The 25,362-nt window shown below is 51.2% G+C and overlaps 1 protein-coding gene across 1 annotated transcript; it reads left to right on the top strand.

Annotated features, from left to right (window-relative positions):
* The first annotated feature begins 1,639 nt into the window (after nucleotides 1-1,639).
* On the top strand, nucleotides 1,640-19,397 carry VSX2 (visual system homeobox 2). Its single transcript, XM_033109014.1, has 5 exons — nucleotides 1,640-2,009; nucleotides 3,300-3,384; nucleotides 7,310-7,433; nucleotides 17,249-17,429; nucleotides 18,221-19,397. Exons 1-5 carry the CDS (start codon nucleotides 1,640-1,642, stop codon nucleotides 18,544-18,546), a joined length of 1,086 nt encoding a protein of 361 aa, XP_032964905.1. The 3' UTR covers nucleotides 18,547-19,397.
* The last annotated feature ends 5,965 nt before the right edge of the window (nucleotides 19,398-25,362 follow it).

The following is a 25,362-nucleotide window of genomic DNA, read 5'->3' as shown; positions in this document are numbered from 1 at the left end:
AGTTGAGGGGGTGGGGGGTCATTCTATTGGGGTTTACAGCTGACTGGCCGAGAAATCCTGAAGGGAATCTCTTCCCCAGCCTGGTTTTCCAGTCTCTGCCTAAAGCAGCTGACTCTTTCTTTATCTCTCCCCCATAGGGTACTTCAAGTCAAAAAACAGTTATTAAAAACCTATGGTATGCTCATCACCGTGGAGAAGGGAGCGCCAAGGTAAATAAGACAGTCCCTAGTCCCAAGAAGGTCACGGAAGAGTTAGCTGAAGTGGTGGAGTTCAGGGACTCGGGTCCACGGGGAGTGTGTGTGTGTGTGTGTGTGTGTGTGTGTGTGTGTGGTGTGTGTAGAATCAACTTCACTTGACATTTGGGCCCAAAGTGGCCATGCTCTCTGCAGAGCCCTCAAGCAAGAAATCAGTAGCACTACTGCCCATCCTGGGAATTCAGGCTTTTCTCTTCTCTCCAGGTGAAGGCCCTGCCCTGCCTAAAGCAGTTTCCTGCTGCCTCTCAGCTGGCCCAGTTGCCTACAATTCTGTAGCTTCCAACACAGGAGTTAGTCAAGAGATCCCATCCACTGAGGATAGAAGCTCACCTTTTAATTACCTCTCACGCCCTCCCACCTCCCTCCCCCTCAGCATCAACAATTCCATCCTCTTTATTCTGTTTAGTCAGTGAACTCCGAGATCCTGGGATTGAACAGCACCTCCAGGAAGGCAGCTACGCGTGGAAGCTGGGGAGCACCCCCCACCCCAGGCCCCAGCAGCCTCATGCCTTGTCGGTCTGATTTACTGCAGAACCCCTAATTCCTAGACCTAGTCAAGTGCTCAATATATATTACTTTGCAGTCCTTCCATGGAAGTTGGACACACTTCTTGCTTACTCTAGGAAGATGTTCAGATATCCATGGTTGTTCTCCAAAGGAAATCACCAGGACTCTTCTTTCTCAGCAGGGAACCCTATTCTTTTATCATTCATTCGTTCATTGGGTCAATACTTATTGAGTAGCTCTTCTGAAGTAGGAGATAAGCCTTGATATTTCTTCACACCCTGGCCGGCCCTTTCTATTCTCCCTATTGCCACGACATATCCTGCCCAGGGCACTTGCCCCTCCCTTGTGCTGCCTTTTGCTCAGGGGTCCCATATTTGGGTTTTCTTTGACTTTGCCCACCTGCATAGAAGTTGAGGGAGGGAGGAGGACTCCCAGTCTTTAGCATCTGCCCTCAGCCCATCCTTCCTCCGCACCACAGGGACATGTCCCAGCCAGGCTCTGGCCAGAATCCCAAGCCACCCTACCTCCTGGAACTGCCCTGAACTTGTCTCAACTCAGCCCCTGGGATCCCTGTCCGTGGGCCTCCTGCAGAGCTCACCCGGTGCTTGGCCCCCAGCACCCTGGCCCCTGGTGCTGCCTGCGGCGGGAGCTACCAGCTTTTTGGAATTCCTAATCGCTCCTGGCCCCGGTGATTGGCTGCTCAGCTCTGACCCCGCTTGGGCTGCCGCCTGGTTGGATAAAAGGGGAATCTCCTTGGGGCTCCAGAGCATTAGACACCGGAGGGGGCACCTGGGACCAACTTCGGAAAGCAGGGAACCCGGCGGGGGGGTGGGGGGAGCAAAAGACCTGCGGCCTCGGCCGCTCCAAAGAGCCGGGAAATGACGGGGAAAGCAGGGGAAGCGCTGAGCAAGCCCAAATCCGAGACAGTGGCCAAGAGTACCTCGGGGGGCGCCCCGGCCAGGTGCACCGGTTTCGGCATCCAGGAGATCCTGGGCTTGAACAAGGAGCCCCCCAGCTCCCACCCGCGGGCTGCCCTCGACGGTCTAGCCCCCGGGCACTTGCTAGCGGCGCGCTCCGTGCTCAGTCCCGCAGGAGTGGGCAGCATGGGCTTGCTGGGGCCTGGGGGGCTCCCCGGCTTCTACGCGCAACCCACCTTCCTGGAAGTGCTGTCCGATCCGCAGAACGTCCACTTGCAGCCGCTGGGCAGAGCGTCGGGGCCGCTGGACACCAGCCAGACGGCTAGCTCCGGTAGGTGAGGGCGAGGCTGCGTGGCTACCTGATTGGGGGCGAGAGCCGGGACTCCTCGCCGTCGGCTCTCCGTTTGAAGTGCAGGGCCTCCTTCGCACGCAAAAGTTCGTGCCAGGCCGGGAGGTCGCAGCTGGGGCCTGGGTCCCGCGCGCCAGGGCAAGGGCCGGGAGAATGCCCCGGCGCCCGCGGCGTTTCATTCCCAGCGTTTCTGTCGCCACGCTGTTCTCTCATCCGGTGTTGGGCCCGGGCTTTGCGCGGCGCTGGTTGGGGGCCCATTGGAAACCCGGCGTGGGATGTCAGCACCCACGGCGCGGCTGGCGGCCCCCAGCTCCGCTGCTCCACTGCAACGCCAGTATTCCGGGGGACCCACGCTCCTGGAGCCCGATTCCGTTCTGTGCGCTGGCGGCCGGGGAAACCGGGGCCCGCTTCGGCCCCGGCCTCATGCCCAAAGTTGGCTTTTCCTTCCTCCTTTCTCCATTCCAAACTACCCGCGTTGGTCGGCTGGGGTTATTTTTCATGCCATGAGCTTGGACAACCCGGCCACGGCAGCGGCCGACGCGCCACTCTCTGCACCTAAGCGCCACAATATAACGGATCCCGGCGACGGGCGGGCTCGGGGGCCCTAGATGACCCCGCCGCTCCCTCCCGGGGCCGCTTTCCCGGCCTTGTGTCCCCGCTGGCTCGGGCCTCCGGCTTTTGTTGGCGCTTCGTAATCCCCCCGATTTTTCGTTACCGTTTTATTTATTTTTATTTGGAGGAACAACGAAAAGTGTGGCGTTGCAGTCTCTCCAGTCTCGAGCGGGGGCGCATTGTGAGGGCACTGAAAAGGGGGCTGTGCCAGGGGAGCCCCCAGCCCTTACTGGAGCCCAGCTCCCTGAGCCCCGGTTCCGCTCCTTGGGGACAACTTTCGGGCCAGGGGAGCCTGGGCTGCACCAGCAGAGCAGGACGCGGAGCCCGTGGTGCCACAGGAGATCCCAGCTACAGCCCCTGAGGCTGCCGCGCTCCCCCGCCGTCCCTGCCCCAAGTGCGCCGGGGCCTCAGACTCTCTTACAACGAAATCTGCTCAAAACCAACGGATTGGGGCGCTGGCGTGCGTAGGGCCAGCCTGGGCTTAGGGATGGGAATGACCTCGCGGAGGCCTTCCCAGAGAAAGAGAGAGAGAGAGAGCAGGCCCTCGCCGCTCCGGGACGCGGCTCCAGTGGGGCCCTAGTGGGTTTGGGCGCCTGACGTTCTCCCGCGCAGTCCAGCGCGTCCCCCATTCTGCCGCATGTGCTTCCTCCCGCTTTTCAGATTCTGAAGATGTTTCCTCCAGCGACCGAAAAATGTCCAAATCGGCTTTAAACCAAACCAAGAAACGGAAGAAGCGGCGGCACAGGTAAGGCCCCTGCGGCGCTTTCTGTTACCTCTCCTGCTCACCACCTCCCCCCACCCATCCTGTCATCCCCTGTTGGGTCGGGTCTCCCGGACCCTATTTTCGCCGACTCCATATCTGAGTCCCGAGGCTGCGCCGGGGCGGGGAGCGCGGGTGTGGTTTGGGGGCATCTGCCCCACCCTGACATCCAGCTGCACCGGGTGAGGTTGATGAGCGGCCGCCAGGAAAGCGGCACTGTTTTAGGCTTTCTCCTCCTTCTTCGGGAAAAAGGAGAGGCCCCAAACAGGGCCACCCCGGAGCCAGAGAGAAGCTGCGGCCCCCAGATGCGATCCTGGCATCAGCACATCCGAGAGCCATGCACACCTCTTGGCGGGGAGCTCGGCTCCCACCTGCAGCCCAAGCCGGTTCCTCCGCCCTCTGCCCTCTGCCCTCTGCCCTCTGCCCTCTGTTCCCTGTTCCCTGTCCCCTGCCTCGGCCCTGTTTGCTCTGGCAACCCGTTAGCTTTCTGCTCCCACCGTTCCCCAAATCTCGAGCGTGATATCTGCCTTGATGGAAATTTTTCGTTAGGCTTCTGCCCTTTTATGATCCTGAGATACTCTTCTTTCCTTCCCTGAGCCTCAGTTTCCTTGTCTGTAAAATGGAGAAAGAGGGGGAAGTGTGGACTGGATGACCCCACCAGCCCTAGTTTGAGTGGAGTGGGCTGCGCTGGGGCACAGACGAAAGAGAGGGTTTTTAAAAATATGTCTTTAAATAGACATTGCTTGCACAAAATTAAAATTCAATAGGTGCCACAAGGTATATCCTGAAAAGCAATCCCCCACCCCAGACCTTGGACCTGCATGCCCTTGTAGCACAAGTGCTACAGTTCCATGTGTAAATTTACGAGGAGTTTTTTTAAGGAAATGAAGGAGCGAGAACCAAAAATCTCCCTGTCTGAGAGTGCTGCCCTGCGCTCACCGGGGATCTGTTCCCCCAAAACCTCTCTCTCCGCCCACGTGCAGGCGTGCAGGCGGCGCACCCCCAGCCTCCCGCAGGCTCTCGGGACATTTCCCCACTAGGGAGCTCTCTGCCTCCCTGCCCCCCTCCTCCTCATCCTCTTCCTCCAATTTTTTTTCTCAGCCTCTTGGCACTCTCTTTCTCTCAGCGCTTTGTTTCTGTCTTCCTTAGCCCTTAGAAACTCCGCTATTAAACCCCCTTTGAAAACGGCTTTTCCTGACCTCACAGGTTCAATCTTGAATGAGGGTGTACTTTGACTTGGTTTCTCGGTGACCTGGGTTCATTCCCTTCAGACAGCTGTTTGTGACCTGGGTTCGTTCCCTTCAGACAGCTGTTTGTTTTTGTTCAGTTTGTTTTGTTTTCCTTTAAATGGAAGCAATTGTTTAGTCCTTATCCTGGGTCATTGTTTACATTCATTCACCCAACAAATATTCACTAAAAAATACCCCTCTGATGCACCCATCTCGTGCTGGTCTTAGGATGAATGATCCTATCAGCCTGGAGACTAGGGACAGGGAGCAGACCTGGGAAGGGAAGGCAGGTCACAGTCTGGCTGAACTGCTTCTGTGCTGCTGCAGGAATGGGATTCTCATAGTCCCAGAAAAAGCAACCCCTCAAATCCTGGGTGCCCCAGCAGTGTTTCGGCATCAGAACATCTGCCTAGTAGATGGAAGTGGTACTTGGAACTGGCTGACCCATAGCCCAAAGTCCGAGCTTAAGGTTCCTGACCCTCTGTCCTCAGCTGCTGCCCTCTCTACCACAGAGATCTTTGGGAGCTTTGCAGGGCTCCCAGGGAGACAAGACAACAACTTACCACCTGCTCTAGGTTTCTGGCTATATCTGGGGCATGAAGGGAGCAGATTATTGGAGAGAGGAGAGTGGTTACTGATTGCCAGTGCAGTTTTTAATTAATAAAAAATGTGTTTTCCTGAGCTTCTCTCACGTGGGGATTTCAGGTAAGAGATCCTGGAATCTGGTAGTGAGATGGACATCTCTTTATTTCCCAGAAACACACTGGGCCTAGCAGGGGTTGGAAGAGAGGAGAGAGGATGGGCCAGCAGCTTTGGGATTCTTGCTGAGTTTGCTCTTGTCTTTTACCCAGAAGGCTCAGACAGGGTACAGTGTGAACCTGAAGGGTCTGATGGTCTGCAGAAAGCCAGAAGCAGGCTTTTTAGAGTCACATTGTGGGAGCAGAGGGAGGTTCCCTGGAGAGCCAGGAGTGTCAGCATCAAAACACGGATTACCTCTGAGGCAGAAATGAGGAGAAATTTGGGGGATTTGAGGCTTTGTTTTCTTTTTGGAATTTAAGCTCTCTCAAGCAGAGGCTAACAGTTGAATGGTTTTAAAATGATCTATGGTCAGCTGTCCCGTTTACCTTTGGCCACAACACCTATGTGCCTCAGTTTCCCTAGTTTAGAAGAGGACTTGCATGCTTTGATTGTTTATTTTGACAATCTGTGCAGGAGCCTTTCAGTAAGTGGCAGGAGAGAAATTGAAACAGCAGATCTTCAAAATTCTGAAGAATTAACTTTCTGTTTTCATAAGCATTTCCCTGCTTTCTCCTACCCCAAGAGAACAGGATAAATTGTGTAGACTCAAACCAGCCATTTTCTACAGAGAGCAGAATCTTTCTTCCTTACATATCCCCCAGCGTAATCCCTTGATATAGTAAAGACAATACCAACACAAGGAAAATATAGGGCTTAACTTTGTACTTTTTCCTTGTGTTAGGTGATGGTGAGGGCAATAGTGAGGGATTCTGAACCCCTGTGCTGTTCCCGGGGTCCAAATTCTAGATCAAGCAAGGAAGGTACCACTTTTACAAGTTGAGTTTGTGGAATCTTGACTCTATTGCCTATTGGCTTGTTGATGAGGATAAAGGTCGCCTAAAACTTGGTGAAATTAAGGTCTACAAAGAGAAGAATTTGTATCTGTAAGTGGGAATGTAGTGTGTTTATTCAAGAAAAAGGGGAGGTCTATGAATCCCCTAATATTGGAGGCAAAATTGTATGTATTGGAGCATATTCGTGTGCACATTTTCCTAGGGAGAGAGAATGTAGCTCTTACCAGGTTCTTAAAGCAGTTTGACCTAAACTAGGTCAATGTAAACTGCTCTGTGAGGGTGGAGGGCTGTGTAGGTAGTTTCTCTCTGGGTGACCTGAGTCGGTTCCCCCTGCATGGGGCTCCCCTCTGGGTGTGCAGCTGAGCCTGTGTGGGGAGGATGGTTGAAAGACAGCCCTTGCCTTCTGAGCACAGGAGGGGACCGTGCCTCTCATCTTCCTCACCCTTAGTCTCTGAGGGCAGCTCGGAGGAGCTGATGGGTCTGAGGGGGGCCGGAATGAGGAGGGTAGAGAGTTGGGGGGCGGGGTTGACGATGTGGGAAATGCAGTTCTCAGTTGTTAAAACACTGAGGTTGCAGCTGCATTTGACCTTTTGGTGAGTCTTCGAATTTTAAGTGCAGTTTGAAAGACCAACTCTACTGTCTGTGAGAGGAGCCCAGAAAGGGAAGCCAGTCCCAGTGGGCTGAGGCATTTATTTACCGGGTGCACTCTCACCCTGTGTGTGGGAGAAGGAAGAGGGGGCTTCTGCAGTTTTCTAAAATTTATGTCTTAACACCCTTTTCCCCAAAGCACTTCTAGAAAGATTCCCAGTATAAAATGTCACTGAGGGCAGAACTAACCCTCAGCACCACAAGAAGTGTGGGCCCTCAGTCGTGACTGAAGAAGAGTCCAGAGGGTTAAGCTCTGAGTGTGTGTCAACATATGTGTGTCTGTGCACGTGTGTGTGCACGCGGCAGTCTGTGCCCAATCGTGCTGAGACAGCCTGGGTGTGGGGTCTGTTCAGGAGGCATAACAGAGGACCATTCTATCCTCTCTGGGACAGGCTCGTTCTGTTTCCAGGGTCCTGAGTGTCCTGGTTTTGCTCCCCTCAGGACAATCTTTACCTCTTACCAGCTAGAGGAGCTGGAGAAAGCATTCAACGAGGCCCACTATCCAGATGTCTATGCACGGGAGATGCTGGCCATGAAAACGGAGCTGCCAGAAGACAGGATACAGGTAACAGGGCCCTGCGTCCTTTCTCTCCCATTTCCCCCACTCTTGGGGACAGCAGCAGCGCAGGCTCCCAGATACTTATCTCCCACGCTCCGTGCTATGAGCACCTGCTTGCCTATGATGATGGTCTCATGAAGAGCAGTCCGTTTAAGCTGACAGGTATTTGCTGAACACCTCCCACGTGAGATGGGCACTGTTCAGGGACAAGAGTCTCAGCGGATGTGCTCTAGCCTGCTGTTCCAGACTGTAGGCTTCCTGAGGAGTATGTCAGACAGACCCAAGGGGACCCGTGGTGGGAGGAGTTCTGGATGGGTCCTGGGTCCTGAGCAGGGTCCCTGTTGTGGCAGATGTCTGCGAGGAACAGCTAAATGTCCGCCTCAAGGCCAGAGGTGGCCCCAGGCCTCTTGGGGTGCCTGGAGGTGGGGGAGAGTAGTTTCTAGCTCTGACCCCAGTCTGTTTCCCTTCCCTCCACTCCCCTCCCCAGGAGGAAGGGGATGCCCTCTCCCTTCCTACTTCCCATCCCGTCTACCCACCTGAGGCTCCTTCCTCCTCTCACAGTTCAACAGCTGGCCTTGCCCTGAGCTCCTGCTCTTTTACTTCTCCCGGGTCTGGCCCAGGATGTGGCTGGGGACATGTGCCTGCATGGTGGCACATTAAGCCCTCCTCTTCTCTGGAAGAGCTTTGTCATAACCAGCCACCAACGTGGGCTGGAATGTCCTCAGCTGGGCACAAGTCCTCCTTTCATTAGCAGCAGGACCTTCCCATGTACAGACTCCTCCTCGCTGCGCAGGAGTGGGGCTGCTTAATCATTTCTTTGGGAGAAGATGAAGTCTGATGATTTCTAGACCAGGCCTCCAGGAGGAAGAAGAAGTGAGTGAGGTGGGAGGAACATATCCAGAAGATCTGGATTTGCCTTAGCTGGCTCGCAACCTTAAATGAAAGCTGTTCCCATCACCTGGCTGGTCCAGTGTCGTTCACTACTGAGGCTGGGAAATGGGGGGGTCCTGACACTTCCTGGAACCCCTTCTGCTCACATCTCCTCCCAGTCAAGCTCCTTTGTGTTTCCAGGTGTGATATGTGTTGGGGGTGGGGGTGGGGCTAGAGAAGGAACCACAGAAGGTGTGTGGATGGCTCTGTGCTTTCTCACCAGACAACCAGAGAATGGGAAATGAGGCATGAGCTGCTTTTCCAGAAGAGCCTTTCTCTCCCTTGCAAATCTATTTGGAATTTCAGCCAATGGCTTTAGCATTGACACTAACAATAAGCTCAATTATTCATAAGCAGATTATCTGTTTGGGGCATTATCCATGATGGCCTGGATCCATCACACCCCCACCCAGTTGGGTTCCGGTGGGGTAATACTGGGTATTGATTCTGAATCATGTACGTGCCTGCATATGTGTGTGTGTGTGGGGGCTGTTGTGTACAAGCCAAGGCTCAATCCAGTTGATGTATGGGGGTAACCCCTGCCTGCCGTCATTGGCACAAAGTTGGCTATTACAAGGGTGGGGTGGAGGACGGACAAACCCCCTCTTGAGTAGAAGGAAGGAACATCTTGTCTCTTGCAGTGGGTTGCCCTAAAAGCTGTCTGGCTATGGTGGTGAGAGGTGACGATGTTTGTAACTGCCTTGCTACAGATGTTTCAGCAGATGGATGCTGGGCTTAGGTTCACTGGGGGGTGTTTGTGGGGGGGTGTCTTAAGCCACCAGGGCCAGCAAGCAGGCGCTGGAGTGAGGAGTAAGTTGATTGCCCTGGGACGGTGAGGACTGGCTGTGGGGTATGTGCATGTGGGAGAACTGAGGCAGGAATCTCTCCAACTTGGTGAGCACTACATGGTTCTTTGCTAAATGCTGCCCCCAGATGGTGTTTGTGAGCTGTCAAATAGTCTGACCCCAAATTTTATACCAAGTGGCCTGGGAAAGGTCAGACATAGCAAGTATCAACCACAATCACAGCTGTCATTTACAGAGTAGTTTCTGTGTGCCACGTGTTCTAAATACGTGACATGTACAGGAGAGGGAGGGAGGTGTGGTGATTTGGGGCACCGACTCTGGAACCAGACTGTCTGGCGTATGTCCTGGCTGCACCAATTACCAGCTGAGTTACTGTGGACAAGTTGCTTCACCCCCACCCCCTTCAGAGCCTCGATTTCCTCATCCATAAAATAGGGATAATAATGGCACCTGCAGATGCCATGAGCCATATGTGTAATATGTTCTGAGTGGTGCCTGGCACGTGCCCCATACTCATTCAGTTTCAGCTCTGATCTCATTAAATCCTGATGACAACTGGTGGGGTAGAGACCATTAACTTCGTTTCATAACTGAAGAAACTGAGGCATAGCAACTTCCCAAGGCCACACAGCTAAGTGGGGGACGCAGGGACCCACGTCTGCATCTTGGGTTTGAAGCCTATGCTTTGACTTAAAGCTGGGGGAAAGAGATGGTTTGAGGTGAGGTGGAGGGCCTGTACCAAACCTTCTTTATAAAAATAACCAATATTCATTGAGCACCAGGTATTGTTCTAAAAAAAGAAAAATAACAAGTCTAAAAAGCCTTCTCAGGGTCACCTTCCTCACCAGGCCCCTAGTCTGTCATTGATGGAATGGGGGAGCAGGACAGGTGGAGTTTGGCTGCCCCAAGTGGACAGCTAGGACACACACCCTGGCTGGGTCAACCCAAGTAAACCCTTGGATGTTTGAGGTCTCCGGTCTAATGTCTAATGAGAACCCAGTGTGGAAGTGAAAAGTCAGATACATCTACTTCTAATCTTTGTTTCCCTGCCAGCAAGCCAAACTCTGAGCTTCAATTTACTCATTTGTAAAATAATAATAGTTTCTTAAAATGCTAATTTAATAAAAGTATTATTATTGGCATTATTAAGTACTCACGCTTGTCCCAGATATTAAGTGCTTTAAATGCCTTGTTTCACTAAATCTTCACAACAACTAGATGAATGAGATGCTTTTCTTATCCTTATTTTGTGGATGTGGCAAATGAGGGGCTGAGAAGTGAAGTAAGGAGTAGACTGGGATTCAAACGCAGGACGCAACTATGAATGTCTGTTCACATAAACTGGAATAATCAATGCCAACGGCAGCGATGATGGGCCAGCCCTGTCTGTAATTACCTATTTCCTCTGCCTTAGGGCTCGGATGGTAAGCACTTCCTCACTGCAGCTCTCAGGGTTACAGTGAAAAGATACCATGTTTTGTTGGATGAAGAAGAGATTCCAAGTCTCCATATCAGATAGACACACAGTCCTCTTTGTGTCTCCAAAAAGTGCTGGGATGTGGCATTCTGGAAGCCTCTGCAAGATGTCAGCCTGGGGAAAAGGAAGTGCGTTTCCAGACTGATTTTATTTCCTCTGTGAGGTCAGTCATCCCTAGACTTATAAGATTGGGGTATAAACATACATTCACTTATGTATTCTTTTCTGACACAAGTCATACTTACTAAAAATTCCTATGTGACAGGTATGTAGGTGCAAAGTGAACGGGGTCCACATCACCCCCAATGTTTGCAGCTTGGTGTGAGGATGAAAGTTGGATTCTCTGACTAGTGCTGTTTGAGTCTGCCTCTTTTAAGTGGCCCCTGCTCAAGGGTAGGGAATGAAGTTTTAGGGGATTATATTCCAGAAGTTAGAAGACAGGTGCATAGATGGGAAAGGGTTGCAGTGTGTCTCAGCCTGGGACATGTATTAGAATCATAGGGCAGCTTTTTAAAATACCCCTGCTGGGCTCCCATGGCCAGCAATTCTGATTTCATTGCTTTGGTGTGGAGAGTTGGCATCTGTATGTTTTTGAAGCTCTGCAGATGATTGGGGGCAGCCAGTGTAAAAACGTTGGGTCAGAAACTCAGGAAAGGAGTTTCTCTGTTTTGAGTGTGTTAATATGAGTGGAAGAAAGTGGAATTTTGGGTGACAAGGTAGGATGAGGCTCGAGATGACCTGTCTGGTATACAACGAAGGATGCTGCCTGGGGCTGCCGGGAAACGTGGGCAAAGCTGCCCCCTAGTGGACAACAGAGGCTGCCGCAAAGCCAGGCTTCTCTGAGCCTGAAGCTGGGACTGGAAGGGATGTGCTGAAATATGGTGTCAGAAGTGCTGACTGAGTGTGGAGTGTGGAGTCATTAAATCACACCAGCAATGAGCCCAAATGAATCAGCTTCCAGCCAGAGAAGAGGAAGGAAACTGGGTGGATGTGATGAAAACTGCCACGTGGCCAACAAAGACAAGCCTGGTGGCATGGAGCAAGATTGGAGGGCAGGGTTTGGGGTAGCCAAGTGACCAGAATATACAAAGACCACGCTATTAAGCAAGATGTCTCTTTTAGGGGGGCAATCCTGGAAGGACCTCAGGGTTTCCTGGGAGATCTTTGAGGGAATGAACCCTGGGCATGTTGTCCTGTGTGGATACAGGGAGGGGAGCTTTTCTGGACAGGAGCTGTGTGATAACAGCAGAAGCCATGGGCACAGCCACAGCTGCTCATGCTGGTTACCCACATATAAAAGAAAGAGCTGATAGAATTTCCTGGTCAGCTCGTTGTGTGCCTTTGTAGCAGAAGAGCACCCATTTGGCAAGAAGTCCTTTCCTGGGTCCAGTACATCTTCGGAGGCACAAGCTCTCAGGATCCTCTCTGCCAGCTGTGGAGGCATCTGCCAGACCAGCTGTTGATAGCCAGAGGCATCTTACCTGGGCTCCCTCACAGATGCTGGGGCATCACCTTTGAGGGGAAATGCAGGCTCTTTCCAGAGCTGGAAGACCTCAAAACTCTCCTTTGCCTAAGACTTAAACCTGGTGATTCTTGGTGTCACTTTTGGGTCCCTTCTCAGGAGCTCAGAGCCCTGAAGTGTAAGGCATGGCTCTGGTCCTTGCTGGGGCCTTGATGCAGGTTCTCCTGAAGAGTTCTGGACCTGACTCCCATGTGAGAGGAACGTCTCTTCTAGAAAGTGGGTAGTCAGGGAAGTGAGTGAGCGAGGGATTGAAGGAATATTTTGGGCTTGCCAGAACTAAGAGACCAAGTAGGAAAAAGGGCCCAAATGCTGTGAAGAAATCTCAAAGGTGAGAAATAGAAAGACCTGGCTTTATGTGAAAAGTGGCGTTGAACATTTGCAGGAAAGCAAAGCCTCATCTCATTGCATTTATCCACAAAACTCATCCAGAATCCAGCCAATGTTTTTTTAGTTCTCACTATGTACCAGGCATTTCCCAAAGCACTATTTTGTTTAATTTTTACAACAAACCTTCAAGGAAGTGATATCACAGGGCAGATGAGGAATTGGAACCTCTGAAAGGTTAAGAAATACACTCAAGGTCACAAAGGCAGTTGGAGGCAGAGCAGGGATCTCCAGCCCTGTCTTCTATCTCCTGATCACAGCAACTTGCAGGGAGTGCTGGGCAACGCATGGTGTTCTCTTGCATTGGTGCCGCCAGGGCCTGGAATACATTAGAAATGTTGGGAGAGTTGCAGGGGCATCTGTTTAGCCCTTCTGATGTCTGGAGTGGAAACTAGAGGCTATCTGTATTAAAATCTTACATCCTGAGGGTTAGTTCTGTCCCCACCCCCCAACCCCCCAGTTGTTATTTGTCAGTCCACCCTTGCTAAAGGGCAGGTGGAGGAGGCCAGAGGGGCAGGTAATGCCATTGATTAACCTGTCCCCTGAGCAGGCTCCGACTGATTTTCTGCGGTCTCACTGAAATTATAAGCAGCATTTATTGAGCACCTTCTGAGTGACAAGCACTGCTTTTAGGTACTTTCATTTATTTCATTAATCTTCAAAACAACCCTGAAAGGTAGGTATTACTTTATGTTTGAAGAGACTGAGAGAAGGTAAGTTAACTTGCCCAGGATCACACGGCCACTTTTGTCAGAGCTGGGAATTTCAGTTCAGGACTGGCTGACTTCAATGTTTCTTGTAAACCTTTAAGTTCTGTGAACACATACTGGTTGCTTCTGGGAAGGAAAGAGAAAGGCCAACATGAAGAGTGGTTGGGGTTAATTCTAATCCCTTGTCCACTTCCCTCCGAGGCACCATTGCCACAGCTTCCCTGCCAACTGTCCTAAAAAGAAATTGTTTTGGCTGTCCAGGTTTCCTCCATAAATTGGAGCAGCATCTGGTCTTTGCAGAGAGCCAGGCATTCCAGGAGCCCATAACCGAGTGTCCGGATGACTCCTAGTTTGAGCTACCAGCTGGCACCAACTCCCCTGGGAGTGTCTGTGGGCAAAGTCTGATCTGCAGACCAGTTATTCATTTGCCCAAATGAGGAGACCCAGGAAAACAGTTCTGTTTACAGGCCCCAGATAGGACCTGAATCCCAACTCTGTACCCCCTACTTTAGTGTTCCAGTAAGGATGCTTTTTCCACTTGAAAGCCCTGACCCCCATCTCAAGCACCAATGCTCATGGAATCCTGAGGAAGCCAGGGCAATACGCCTTCCCAGGCAGCCAGACTGGTGGGGAGGGGAAGGAATAGAAACTCTGTCTTTCTATACAGTCCATTCTCCAGAATCCCTAAATCCAAACTGTGCTGAAAATGGACAGTTCTGTTGTAAGTTTGTCATCAGAACTTATTAGCGACAAAAACCGTACCAGACTTTATGCTCTTTATTTGTCCCTCTTAGTGTGAACATGTATGGGTTTTGCTGAAGAAATCAAAATGGGTGGTTTTGATTACGGTGTGCTAGTGCTGCAAGATGTTATGTGACATGTGATATATGCACCACCTATTCTTTCTAAAATCCAAAACATTCTAAGTCTGATCCCACAGGTTCCAGTTAAGGGGCTGTGGCCTTGTTGTTTTATAATGTACTGTGTTCAAGCAGGAAGGTCATCTCCTGACCATGAAGCAGATGGCTTACTTAGATTCATAGAGAGGGCCTTCCCAACCCTCTGTGGTCAGACTTGGTGCCTGGAATCCTATCACCAAGAGGTTCATTCTTTGCTGTCTTCTCTGAGAGGTTGATGAAACCAGAAGTCACTTACATAACAGCTGTATATGGATTAGTCCTTTTAGACTTTACCTCTGTGGGAGAAGGCAGCTTGAAACAAGTGGGTACTTGGAGAGAGTGACCAAATGATAACGGGAAGGAAGACGGGGCAGGACAGAGATCTCAGACAAACCGCAGGCCCTGGGTAGGGCAGGTAGTCAGGCAGAGATCCTGCAGGACAAGCAGGCAGCCCTAGGGAGAGATCTATACGGCGTAGAACCAGGCCAGGACTATGGCCGAGTTAGCCCCGGTTTGCATTGCTCACCTCTATTTAGCGCACGGAGCGCAGCCATCTAGTGGCCTTCAAATTACAGAAACCCTTTTCTAGGCAGGGCTCACTCAGGGCAGTCTGGGTCTGGACCAAAGGGAGGCCTTGCGCATTGGCTTCCCAGCTCCCCGAGGAGGGCCTGAGCAGGAACGGCAGGTGCCAAACCCGGTATTAGCAAACGTGTGTTCCACGCAGAGTGGGACCAGCCATCGTTTTCTAATGACGCTGGCCAATGTCAGGGTAGAGACCAGGGGCGTCTGAAGCTGCGTCTCTCCCATTTTTAGAGGTTCTGGTTATTTACAAATGAAGAAATGCCAAAACAGGGTTACACACATTTAGGTCAACTTGAGCTGTGCGGTGTTGAGGCAGCCCCGCAGAACGTGTCTGTGACCACCGAAATGTTTGGGGTGGTGGGGATGCGAGGCGGAGCGGCTGGGGCGCCCCCTGCCGGACGCGGCCCGCCGCGCTCAGCCGCTGACTAGGGGCTGCCTGTGGCCGCCGAGGCGCTCACTCCGCCACCTGGCGGCGGCGGCGGGAACCGCGGGGGCGCTTGGATTCCTAGCCCCGCCGGCCCCTGCTCGAGCCTCCCTGCGGTCGAGGCAGCAAAGGGTTAAGCTGTCAGCGGCGCGATGTTAAACAGGTGTCAAAGGCGCTCCATATATCTGCAGATTGAAATCAAATTCTTTGCCGTATCAAAAGATAAATTACCCAGGCGCTGCCGCGCGTCCCACTCATCACGCCAGCGCCAGACGGCAAGCAATTTTTTTTTTTAATGTGCTAACGACCTAATCAAGCAATCAAGTCGGAGAAGATTGCAGTGACCCGGGCAGCCATCTGCCGGCGGGCCCGCATTCATTTCCCGCGCCCCCGCGCGGGGCGGGGGCTGGGGAGGGAGCTGCCTGGGGTAAGAGGGGAAAAAATCCTAAACAAATTAACACCCAATTTTCCCCTTCTAATTAGTTAAATGAGGAGTGTTTGGGGTCCCCCGGGGAGGGGGAGCAGCTCGCAGCGCAGCTCGAGCTGCCTCCCCAGCATTAATTAGTGTGGGTCAATGCCACGGCTCCCGGGAGAGCAGCCGCTTTAATTTCCCGTGATATTTCAGTGCCTGAGGCCCATCGATTCAAACTGAAATTAACTTATTTTTCAATCAGCCCAGGGCTGCCCCTGGGGGTGACTCTTCTTTTGCCGCCTGCTGAATAGAGCTGGAGCAATTTTTCATCAAAAGCTGAAACCTCCGCTGCCTAGGGCGGGGGAGAGGGCCTGGAGGGAGGGCGGGGGACCCTGTGGAGGCGAAGGAATGGAAATCACTGAGGAAACTAATAGATTTTCCAAACCCGCCTTTGCCCACCCCTTATTTCCCCACACACTTCCTGGGGCGCCTTGGGTGTCTCCCCGACCTGGGGGATCAGGGCCCCAGGGGCTGTGAAGGGACATGAAGGGCCCAGTAGGGCCTAGAGTCCTTCCAGTGCCCACCCGTTAACCGCGGACCTCTCACCTGCTTGAGGGATAGTGCAGCTGTCCCTGGTTCTGGCTCTGGCTCCTGTCAGCTGCTGGAAGTCTCAGAAAGCTGCTTTGGGAGACCAAGAAATCTCCCCTCTCCCAAGCATGGCAGGGACCTGGGAGCTCCTCCATGCAGGGTCTGAGTGCTCCAGACACCCCCCAGGGCACCCCACTTATTCAGACCCTGCACCAGTCAGTTTGGGGGCCAGAGAAACATTCCCTAGAGTGCTCCCCACTACACTTTCCTAGGTCCCCACTCCCATTTGCTCCTCACACCACTGAGAATTTTTGTCTTCCTTCCCTGACAGAGGGATGGCTGCCCAGCTCTCCCAAATATTCAGAGTTAGGTCCAAACCTGTGGAGAGCAGGTGAATGGAGGGCACTGCGGCATGGCAGGGTTCAGCCAAGACAGGGCAGAGAAGGGAGCTGACTCAGGCCTCTTGGGAGCATTCGCACCTCCGCTTTGGAGGGCTGGGGGCAGGCAGTTCCCAAGCTTCACGACACCTGGGTGAAAAGCCCTTTGCTCCCTGAGTCCACACTCACCTGGAAGTATTCGTGGGACTGCTCTGGCCTCTGGACTTCTGGTGGACAGGGAGCCCTGAACACTGCTAGTCCAGCCCCTTGGAAGGAATTTATCCCTCTGCAAGTCAGAAAAGAGATTCTGTTTATACACTGGATGTGTGCATACTTGCAAGACAGCTACCACGGTCTGCTTCTCAGCTGCAAACTAAGAACCACATTGGCAAGTGCCCACCTACAAGACCCTTGTCTGGGAGGTGTCCCTATTCCATCTCCCTGTAACTCTTTGGTTTAAAAAAATGAAAAAGGACCCATTTCACCCACTGTATTCTCACAAGAACTTGTGTCCTCGTTCTGGATATCCCTGAGCCTGGAGGAACCCCCTGGGGTACTGCAGGGTAGGTGAGCTTAAGAAAAGACACTTGATTGGAGAAAATGGCAGTCACAAGGAGATGGGGCTGCTGGCCATGGAAGGGGTGAGGACCTTAACAGACAGACCCTGGGGTAGCGACCTCTCAGAACACACCTGTTCGTCTACAATGCAGGTCTGGTTCCAGAATCGCAGAGCCAAGTGGAGGAAGCGAGAGAAGTGCTGGGGCCGAAGCAGCGTCATGGCGGAGTATGGGCTGTATGGGGCCATGGTGCGGCACTCCATCCCCCTGCCTGAGTCCATCCTCAAGTCTGCCAAGGATGGCATCATGGACTCCTGTGCCCCATGGCTGCTGGGTAAGAGCCCGCACCCTCCTTGGGGCCCTGCCCCTGTGGCAAGGAGAGTGGGCTCCCCTAAGAAGGAGACAGATCCCTGGAGCAAAGGGACCTGACCACAGCTGCTTAGCAGGAGGGAGGCTCTCCCAAGCAGGCCTTCCATTCTCTCTTGGGGGACTCCAAATGTAGGCTGGGCTTGGGCCTTGCTGTCTTATCCCTTGCACCCACCTATGGGTGTCTAAGACTTTCATCCTGGACGGGTCCCTGACTGTGGGTTCTTTTGTCCTGTGAGGAGGGTGTGACTGTTGCCTGAGGGTCTGTACCCCCCTCTTCCCTTGTGGGAGGTGGGCTTGTGATAAATGAAACTGCCCCTCTTGGTGGTTGAGGGGACCCCTAGGTCCTTTTGGCCACCATCTGGGTTTGCCCAAAGGACTTCTTCCCCCTAAATCTCTCCACCTGCCATCTTCCCCCACCTGCCATCTGGGCCTATGTCTGATAGCAGCACCAGCCTATCTTGGGGTTCCATGACCAGGAGGAAGGAATGGGACAGAACAGACTATCTGGGAGCCAGGTGCCCAGGGGCTTGGCTTGGAGAAGCCCGCTGCAGGCCTGGTGCCCAGTTGCTTATCGGCAACCCCCCCACCCACCTCCTGCTGCCCTGACCCCAGCCCCGGGACTCGCGTGACTGCGGTGTGTGAAGCAAGGCTTTCTGCTTGTCCTTAATTCTGGCCTCTCTCTATCTTTGCTGTTTTCAGTTCAAGATGGCTTTCCCAGGCGCTTTTCTAAACCCGAATACCAACAATTCTTTTTAGGGATGCACAAAAAATCGCTGGAGGCAGCAGCCGAGTCGGGGAGGAAGCCCGAGGTGGAGCCGCAGGCCCTGCCCAAGCTGGACAAGATGGAGCAAGAGGAGCGGGGCCCCGAGCCCCCGGCAGCCATGTCCCAGGAGGAACTGAGAGAGAACAGCATTGCGGCGCTCCGAGCCAGAGCTCAGGAGCACAGCACCAAAGTGCTGGGAACTGTGTCCGGGCCCAACAGCCTGGCCCGGAATGCCCAGGAGCCAGAGGAGGAGGCGGCCATGGACGAAGACAGGCCGGCGGAGAAGCTGAGTCCGCCGCAGCTGGAGGACATGGCTTAGGTCCAGGGTGTGCTGACGCTGGAGCCCCAGGACTCTGCTCTTCTCCAGGCCTGTGGTGCTGGGAGGTATCCCAGAGGCAGGGCCCAGCCTGGCCTTTGCTACCCTCCCACTGCCCCACAGGCCCTCCGGGATCCCTGGTGACTTCAGGCACAAGTCACTTCTGGCCGAGGCTGTGGGCCATGCTGAGACATCCCCTACCTAGCTAGCTTTGACCTCTTCAGCAGCCTCCTCATCCCGACAGTCTTGCCTCAGAAACCTTCTTGCTGCCCCAAACCACCCCTTCAAGCCATGTTCAGTCAATCCCTTGGCAACTCTCACTGTCCAAATCCACCCCTCACTCTGCTCTCTTGCTCTAAGAGCTCTCCCTCCCAGCTCTAACCCCTGGTAGAATTCAGCTCCTCTCAGGCCCACGGCCCTGTCAGGGATTGAGGACCTGCAGTCCAGAACCCATGACCTGAGCGCGCCAGTCCTCGGCCAAATTCTGCTCCCCTCAGCCTGTTCCTTCCCTCGGGTCTGGGCCTGGGCTTCTGCCATGTGAATGTACTGCCCAGTAGGTCCAGGCACAACCTCTGCTCTACCCCATCAATGGGGCCCAGAGTCCACATTACATTTGGGAAGTCTCCGCCTGGGCCTTTTGGCCACCCTCCATCTCCTGCTCTTCATGGTCACCCTCAGGAACCCACCCTTTCCACACTCAGCGTGCCCCAGTGTTCATCCCAGCACAGGTGGCAGTACCGCATGTGACTCCAGGGTGTGTGCTTTGCAGCCAGGGGGCACCGCTCACAAATGCTGTCTCTGCATTGTTGGGAATCCAAGCCCTCTGCTCTGGGCCCTTGGGGCTGTGTTCTGAAGCATCCTGACTCCCCTGAAATGCTGCCTGTGACCCTGACTTGCTATGCAAGGCACCCTTCACCTAGAGCTTCTAGCAAATTACTGGTTTGCATGTGCCCTGCCTTGGAGCAACCCAATCCAGCTGTTAAATGAACACCTAGGAAGCCACAGACCTTGACTCAACTTCACCCAGGCTGTCCTTGGGAGGCCAAGCCTGGAGTGGGCCTGGGGTATATGTAGTCATCAAGGCTGGTCACAAGAAGGGTATGAGAAAAGGCTCCAAGGAGAGTAAGGCAGGAGTCAGTGTTTTACCCAAACTAAGCAACAGGGACTCACACCTTTATGCCAGGTGTATGTCATGCGCATGTGCACTAAGAATAAGACAGAAAACGGTGACCATGTTGGAATGGGGGCTGGGGGCTTCTTCCTGGCTGCTGATGAGAGAACCTGTCCATACTAATGGCCCTCTCTGGAGCTGCCCCTCCACCCCCAGGCCAGGCACATGTCCTCCTCACCCCAATGACATTTCTTTACCATCCCACCTCCTTTGTAGGGAATACCTCGAGAGAGAAAGGCCTGACACAATGAGTTGGGATTTTCATTCCGCATCAAAAGTTGATTTCTTCTTCATTCCATTCATGGAACTTTCCCCCCAGTTCTTGTCTTTGTCCCCTGTTGGTTTGAAGTGTTAGACTGTAGCCCCTCGTGTGTAAATAATGTACATAGAGTGAGAAGAAAGAATCTTGATATTGAGGTGTTTGAAATATGGAACTGTAATAACTTCTAGGTATTCTAAACCTGTGGTTTCTGTGCCATTTTCTGTAAAGATATAAGAATAAAATTGATGTAAAAACAGCAGGGAGGGGTCCAGGAGTCCGCCATGAGTGAGGAGGATGTGTGTGTATGTGTGTATGGGTAGCATAAAAAGCAAATCCATGACGTCATTTTTAGTACAAAATTACTAGGTTCTTTTAAAATTACTCCAACTGTAGGACACCGTGGCCTTTCTCCACTGAGCTGATATCTGTCACTTTTCAATGACATTTATCACTATGATATGGGACCCTCCTCCATTGCAGGCACAACTAAAATATTCCAGCCATTGAGCCCCTAAGTTATTACCTGTGACTCCTTCCTGCTTCCTGCACAAGAGATTGCACTGACCTTTCCCTCTGGCGCTTCCTTACAAACAACCTTATTTCCTTCATACCTCAGGTAAAACCCACAGCCTTACCTCAGCCCCCAAGAGGAGTGACTCCCTTCTTTTTGTGTACACATATGTACTCGAATATCTTACACCACAACATTACAACATTACACAGCAACAAACGGAAACGATAGCAGTATCTGGAACTGAAAATCAGACACACACCTGCTAAACCTCTGTCAAAGAGAAGGGAATAAACAAGAGAAACAGTGGAGGAAGAATGCATGAGATTGCCTGCAGACAGCTGGGACCCACTGGCTTGATGATGTGTTGGATGGAATTACAGATGAGAGAGTGCAGGGAGCAGAATAGAGAGGTTATATTTGAGCTGTTGGCTCAAGAAATCTCGTAAGATTGTTTCAAATTGGCTCAGATGTTGAACTCCCTCACAGAAGAGGTTTTTCTGGCAATCCATCATTGAAGGAGAATGACAGCCGGTCGGCAAGGGTATTTTAATGCTCCCAGACCTAGAGCCTGGGGGGCACAGGTGGGAAATTTCTGTCTTTTATGTGGTGAAGGGAAAGATCCAAGAGCCTGGCTTCAAGTCCGGCCCACAAGGAGCTCCTCCAAGCCTTCCCAAAGCATGACAGGCCTCCAGGGGGCTCATTGTCACCTGCTGGGGTAGGAACGCCCTTCCCTCACTCTGCCCACTCCCAACACTGCAGGAAACACACCGTTACTCATCCTTCAAGGCCCCTCTTCCAGGAAGAGCTTAGAACCTGTTTTCTCATAGTACGAGGGACATTCCTCCATTATGGGATTTTATACATTATCTTGTAACTTTTTTTTTTACTAGACTATCTTCCCCACAAGACTGATTTCTTCAAGGGTGGGAATTACATCTTATTCACTTTTTTATCCTCAGGATCCATCAAAGGGCCTGACACTGAATCCATTGTTGAATAAATGAATGAATGAATCTTCTTCCTCTAACTCATCCATTCATTCAATAATTTAAAAACATTTATGGAGCATTTATGTACCAGCCAGTGGGTGAGGCACTGTGGATAGAATGGTGGGCAAAGCTGTCCTATTTGGAGGGAAAGACAATTCAAGTAATCACACATATAAAATACAAGATTGCAAATGCTCTAAGAGAGCACGAAAGCATAACCATGGGACTTTGGTCAAGGTGTTTAACCTCTGAGCCTCTCTGTCCTGTGTTCTAAGTCAGAATAACACCTGCTCAATCTCACAGTGTTACAAGGTCTCACATGAACACAAGGGAAGAGTGGCCTCACCAGCGCAGCCTCCTTAAGCCGGGGAGTGGTGGTGGTGGTAGTTGGGGGGGGGGGCGTCATTGGCAGCTGCCCCACCCTCGGTGAGATCTGGGGACAATTGGGACACGCAGAGGCTTGGGAACTGCCAGAAATCCTCCTGGACAATCGCTCCAGGGGATTGACCCTGGGAAGAGGCACGCAGCTCTCTGCAGAGGGATATGCAAATAAGCCTACGAGTAATCAAGGAGGGGAGAAGCTGGAAAGGAAAGGAAGGGCCTGGACAGCAGGACCCCATGTGGCAGAACAAAGAGAAGTCTTACTGGGTGCTGACTGCACCTGTGTTGGGGGCTTCTCCCCAGGACCCCAGTACCTGGAAGGGAGATTTTATTCCAGCCTCCGCAGACCGAACAGGCTGCCAATAGATGGCTGTGTGCACCACGAGCACATAAAAGGGCAGGAGGGCCTGATTTATGAGGGTGGCTTGGAGCTGCTGAGCAGGCCTGGCAGGGATAGATGAGAAGGAGTTTGGAAAGGGGAGGTGGGGATGAGGGTGGGGGAGCACCTGAGGCCTAGTCCTGCAGCCTGCAAAAAAGTGGGACCATGATATGAGGAATCTCTGGGACCTAGTCCATCCAGCCTCCCATCTCCTGCTCCCCCAGCTCACTGGGGCCCTCAGAGTCTTCCTCCTGCTCCCACCAGAGCTTCAGTGCCTTCTCCTCTCAGACGCCCCTGGGTGTGGAGGTGTGGCACCCCACCTAGCTCATCAGTTGTAGCAAAGGTACCATAATAATGTAAGAAGTTATAGGGGAAACTGGAGGAGGGCTCTACTGCAACTCTCTGTACTATCTTCGCCATTGTTCTATTTTTTCTTGTTGAAAAAATAAAATGTATTTTTAAAAATACACTAGTTTGTTTTCTAGAGGGGAAAAAAAAAACCCAGATGGTTTCTTTGGGTTAGAACTTTTAGCTGCTCCTTTCCCTGTCTCTTGGCCCAGAGCTCTGCTTACTGAGTGTGCCAGTTCAGGACCCCACAAAATCACCCAGGCACCCAAGACCCACTTTGGGGAAGCTGAGACTGGGTCAGGAGCCACGTCTTCTGGCGTTTCCTTGCCACCTATTTCTTCTTTAGGTCTCTCTCTTGTCCCCTCCTCCTGCCTGGCTGCTCTTCAACTCAGGCAGGAATGAAGTCTCTGCTTCATCATAGCGGCTCCATTAATGTCTCACTCAGATCAACCCCTCCCAGTGCTAACTCTTCTCAAGGGCTGTCTGTGTGCTCCCCTCCCAGACTCCTCACTTCTGAGCCTTGGCCCTCCTCTGATTTAGAGCATACGTGGCTCTACTCCCAGGGTGGACTTCAGGGAGTCTGTCACAGGAAGGGATCAGGGAGTGATGATTGTGGATTTGCTCATTTCTCCTTGTAATTCTACCTTGTTGGTTACATTTGCTAGCTCATGGTGTATTGTCTGCTTGTGCGTTTTGTAAGTTAATATGACAATTTTTTCCTCTCTTTTTGTCTGTGAGAATACTTGGATTGTTTAAATGTTTTTCCTGCTCGCCACCTTGGGGCTGGTCTTCCGTCCCTGCGTGGGCATTTAAAATGCAAGTTCCTAATCTGCAGTCACCTGCTGAACCCACACACCCATCGCTGCTCTGGCTCTCACACCTGGGATTTCTCTTCTGGCTTCCTAGTTCAGTCATGCATGACTCTTGCTCTTGTTGTATTTTACTAATCTCTAGGTGATCTTTTGTGTGTGTGTGTGTGTGTGTGTGTTCTCCAATAAATCTTTTTTTAATATTTTTTTATTTTTCAATTACAGTTGACATACAATATTATATTAGTTTCAGGTGTACAACATAGTGATTAGACATTTACATACCTTACAAAGTGATTCCTTCGTTAAGTCTAGTACCCACCTGACACCATACATAGTTATTACAATATTATTGACTATAGTCCTTATGCTATACCTTATATCCCCACGACTATTTTGTAACTACCAATTTATACTTCTTAATCCTTTCACTGTTTTCATCCATCTCCCCAACCCCCCTCCCATCTGGCAACCATCAGTTTATTCTCTGTATCTCTGAGTTTGTTTCTGTTTTGTTTGTTTGTGTTTTAGATTCCACAGATAAGTGAAATTATATGGCACTTGTCCTTCTCTGCCTAACTTACTTCACTTAGCATAATACCCTTTAGGTCCATCCATGTCGCAAATAGTAAAATTTTATTCTTTCTTTTGGCTAATATTCCATTGTATATATGTACCACCTCTTCTTTATCTATTCATCTATCGATAGACACTTAGGTTGCTTCCATATCTTGGCTATTGTAAACAATGCTGCAATAAACATAGGGATGCATATGTGTTTTCAAATTAGCATTTTGGATTTCTTTAGATAAATACCCAGAAGTGGGATTGCTGGGTCCTTCTTTGTCTCTTGTTATAGCTTTTGTTTTAAGTCTATTTTGTCTGGTATAAGTATTGTTACCCCAGCTTTTTTTTTGTTGCCATTTGCATGAAATACGGTTTCCCATCCCTTTACTTTCTTCTTCTCTCTCTCTTTTTTTTTTTTAGAATTTGAACCTGGTAACTTTTGTTTTTTTTATTTTTATTGGGGAATATTGGGGAACACTGTGTTTTTCCAGGACCCATCTACTCCAAGTCAAGTCATTGTCTTCAATCTAGTTGTGGAGGGCGCAGCTCACTGGCCCATGTGGGAATCGAACCAGCGACCTTGGTGTTATGAGCACTGCGCTCTAACCAACTGAGCCAACCAGCCAGCCCCATCCCTTTACTTTCAGTCTGTGTGTGTCTTTTGACCTGAGGTGAGTATCTTGTAGGCAGCATATGTAAGGATCTTGTTTACTTATCCTTTCAGCCCTCCTATGTCTTTTGATTGGAGCATTTAATCCATTTACATTTGAAATAACTGACAGACATGTAGTTATTGTTATTTTATTATTGTTATTTTTTATTTTATTTTTTTTTCTTCTTCTTAAAGACGTCCCTTTAACATTTCTTGTATTACTGGTTTGGTGGTGATGCATTCCTTTCGCTTTTTCTTGTCTGGGAAGATCTTTATCGCTCCTTTGATTCTAAATGATAGCCTTGCTGGGTTGTAGATCCTTGCTGTTCATCTCTTAGAATATTTCATGCCAATCCCCTCTGGCCTGCAAAATTTCTGTTGAGAAATCAGTTGACCTCTTGGTGTGAGTCTGTTTAGGTTCATCTTGTTTGGGTCTCTCTGCACTTCCTGGACTTGTATGTCTATTTCCTTCGCCAGGTTAGGAAAGTTTTCGTCATTATTTTTTCAGATAGGGTCTTAATCCCTTGTTTTCTCTCTTCTCCTTCTGGTACTCTATGAAGCAAATGTTGTTATGCTTCATGTTGCCCAGAGGTCTCTTAAACTCTCCTCACTTTTTTGGATTCCTTTTTCTTTTTGCTGTTCTGGTGTTTTATGCTACCTGTTCTAAATTGCTGACTTGAGCCTCTGCTTCATCTAGTCTGCTGGTGATTCCTTCTAGTGCATTCTTATGTTCAGTTATTGTATCTT

This window comes from Rhinolophus ferrumequinum, chromosome 6 (genome assembly GCF_004115265.2).
Source record: "Rhinolophus ferrumequinum isolate MPI-CBG mRhiFer1 chromosome 6, mRhiFer1_v1.p, whole genome shotgun sequence".
In the NCBI taxonomy this organism is placed as follows: Eukaryota; Metazoa; Chordata; class Mammalia; order Chiroptera; family Rhinolophidae; genus Rhinolophus; species Rhinolophus ferrumequinum.
The sequence above is the reverse complement of the archived record's forward strand: the minus strand, read 5'-3'. Positions and strand labels throughout refer to the sequence as shown.

Excerpts from the sequence above, each read along its gene's own strand:
- VSX2 (XM_033109014.1), top strand. The coding sequence starts at position 1,640 with ATGACGGGGAAAGCAGGGGAAGCGCTGAGCAAGCCCAAATCCGAGACA. Across the intron at positions 7,434-17,248 it reads TGCCAGAAGACAGGATACAG|GTCTGGTTCCAGAATCGCAG; the intron begins GTAACAGGGCCC and ends TCTACAATGCAG. Across the intron at positions 17,430-18,220 it reads CTGTGCCCCATGGCTGCTGG|GGATGCACAAAAAATCGCTG; the intron begins GTAAGAGCCCGC and ends AATTCTTTTTAG.